Here is a 2423-nt window from a genome sequence, read left to right as displayed (position 1 = left end):
TTTTGACATACATAAATTACATAAGCATATTATTTGCCCCAATTGAAATGCACATTAATAAACAGAACATTTAGGCCGCCAGGTGGAATATCATTGGACGAGCGTCGAAACTTGAAGGCAACTCTTGCCGTACATTTGCCATAATTTGTGGCATTCCTTTTTTTCGTAACTTTTGGTATTAAATACTAATTGAAATCGTAGACGTCTTTGCCGATTAATTTGATTTATCCGAGTAGCACTGACAAATACGTCAACGAGTTCAGAGCTGTCAGTGGAGTGAGGTGTCAGTAATTCAGTACTATTAGTTCAGTCGGCAGGAGAACATCACTGCCAAACGAAAAAATATAAATCGCCAACACACAATCATGAGTTATCACCAAAACAACAGAAACGCGGCTGCATATGACCACTATGGTTTCGCCAATGCGGACAATCGGACTGAAGACAATTTGCGGAGCTCCCATTCGCAGGTGAGTTTCACTTATTTTCCTGCTTACATACATATAGGTTATAAAACTTCGACGCCGCAGTTTGGCCGCACTTCGAGCTCCACTATTACCACTATTCATTCAAACAGCATGTCTTTGTTCCATACTTCTACCAATTACGCATTTCAAACGGCAGACTTAACAAATACATTTCTCATTTTCTTGCTGTTTTTTGTAATAGCAAACATATATATAATATATACATATATATTTGGTGTTCATAGTAGGCATTGACTTTTCCTTTCATATCTTCGACTTGAACAATTCATCTGACATTACTTTTTCTCAGGCTTTCAGGCCAATCGGATCAGGCCAACTGCAGGAGAAAATATGGACTTCGATCTTATGAACTTCGTCTCACAGCCCAACGGGACTGGTTTTCTAATGCCACCAAATCCACACACTCCAGCAGTGCGGATTTGGTGGCATCACAAAACCAGTCCCGTTGGGCTGTGAGACGAAGTTCATAAGATGTTGCTCCAAATGTACCAATACGATCAATCGGAAAGGTAATAAAGCCTCCAGCCAAGCGTACTTACACGAAGAGAGCCAACAAGGCCATGAACACGAATATACTTCAGGAAAATCATACCGAGGCCAAGGTGCCACAACCTAATATACTTCCCGAAAATCATACCGACGTCTTGGTGCCAGAACCCACTATACCAATTCAACTGGGTGAGCCCCTGGGAACTGATACTGGGATCCCACCGATTCAGCAGAATTTAACCGTACAACCGATCGACAAGGTGATCAAACCCAGAGCTCCCAGAAAAGCACCTGCTAAGAAGGTGCCCCCACAGGAATCGGGCACGGATATAGCAACTGAGATATCGCCGAAAAGAGAAGCTGCTCAAAACAAACCGAAGCCTAAACCAAGAGCACCTAGGGTACCCAAGGAGCCTAAGGCGCCAAAGGTGCCGAAGACACCTAAAGTTCCAAAGGCACCCAAGGTACCGAAAGAACCTAAGGCACCCAAGGTACCGAAAGAGTCTAAGGTACCCAAGGTACCAAAAGAACCTAAGGCACCCAAGGTACCGAAAGAACATAAGGTACCAAAGGCACCGAAAGAACCTAAGGTACCAAAGGCACCAAAACGAAAAAGAAAGGCACCCAAGGAACCTAGACCCTGTCTAACAATGTAAACAAAGTAAACTGTTATTTCATAAAAATATCAAAACAATTTTCAAAAGTGTGGACGTGGCAGTTTTGGGCGGTTTGTGGTCGTTAGAGTGGGCGTGGCAACATGAATCGACAAACTTGCGCTGCGTCTATGTCCCTGGAGTCCGTATGTTTAATCTCAACTTTCTAGCTTTCGTAGTTCCTGAGATCTTGACGTTCATACGGACAGACGGACAGACGGACATGGCCAGATCGACTCGGCTACTGATCCTGATCAAGAATATATATACTTTATATGGTCGGAAACGCTTCCTTCTGCCTGTTACATACTTTTCAACGAATATAGTATACCCTTTTACTCTACGAGTAACGGGTATAATGAATTCTGAACCGTTTTCGTTATGGTTGGAAAATAAGAGTTGACGAAGTCATGAACTCATAAAGATTAGGGCCATTTTCTATAACAGTAATGCAAGCTTGTCTAGAAGACAACAATTAGGAAAAGTGATTGAATTTCGCCATTTCCTTTAAGACTTAAGCAACATATTTCTAAATATTTTTCCTAAGTTTATTTTTCAGGCAATAAAACAAGTGGGAAGCTGAAGGAATTGCCTTGCGTCTACTCAATTAATAGCGACTTCTGGAGAGGTGGAGATCAACACCTCGGAGGGTCGCACTTCCCTCGGCTGATCCTCCGCTAATCCCGAACGGGGATAGCTGTTGGTAATGGGCGCGGCTACAGCACCAACGGCATTATCGTGGTCATAATCGGCCATCAGAGGACACTCGAATGGGCGACACGGAATGGGGGTT

General features: G+C 43.3%; 1 protein-coding gene across 2 annotated transcripts; it reads left to right on the top strand.

The window, feature by feature from the left end:
* Nucleotides 1-315: 315 nt before the first annotated feature.
* LOC122624645 (protein PELPK1-like) lies at nt 316-1661 on the top strand. 2 transcript variants are annotated; one of them, XM_043804304.1, is made up of 2 exons: nt 316-470; nt 786-1661. In XM_043804304.1, exon 2 carries the CDS (start codon nt 1049-1051, stop codon nt 1631-1633), a length of 585 nt encoding a protein of 194 aa, XP_043660239.1. In that variant the 5' UTR covers nt 316-470; nt 786-1048; the 3' UTR covers nt 1634-1661. The 2 variants fall into 2 exon arrangements, with proteins under 2 accessions (XP_043660239.1, XP_043660238.1); XM_043804303.1 differs by having other exon boundaries at nt 778-1661.
* Nucleotides 1662-2423: the final 762 nt, after the last annotated feature.

This window comes from Drosophila teissieri, chromosome X (genome assembly GCF_016746235.2).
Source record: "Drosophila teissieri strain GT53w chromosome X, Prin_Dtei_1.1, whole genome shotgun sequence".
Taxonomy (NCBI): Eukaryota; Metazoa; Arthropoda; class Insecta; order Diptera; family Drosophilidae; genus Drosophila; species Drosophila teissieri.
Note: the sequence above shows the minus strand (reverse complement) of the source record. Positions and strands in the feature narration are given on the sequence as shown.

Excerpts from the sequence above, each read along its gene's own strand:
- LOC122624645 (XM_043804304.1), top strand. The coding sequence starts at position 1,049 with ATGAACACGAATATACTTCAGGAAAATCATACCGAGGCCAAGGTGCCA.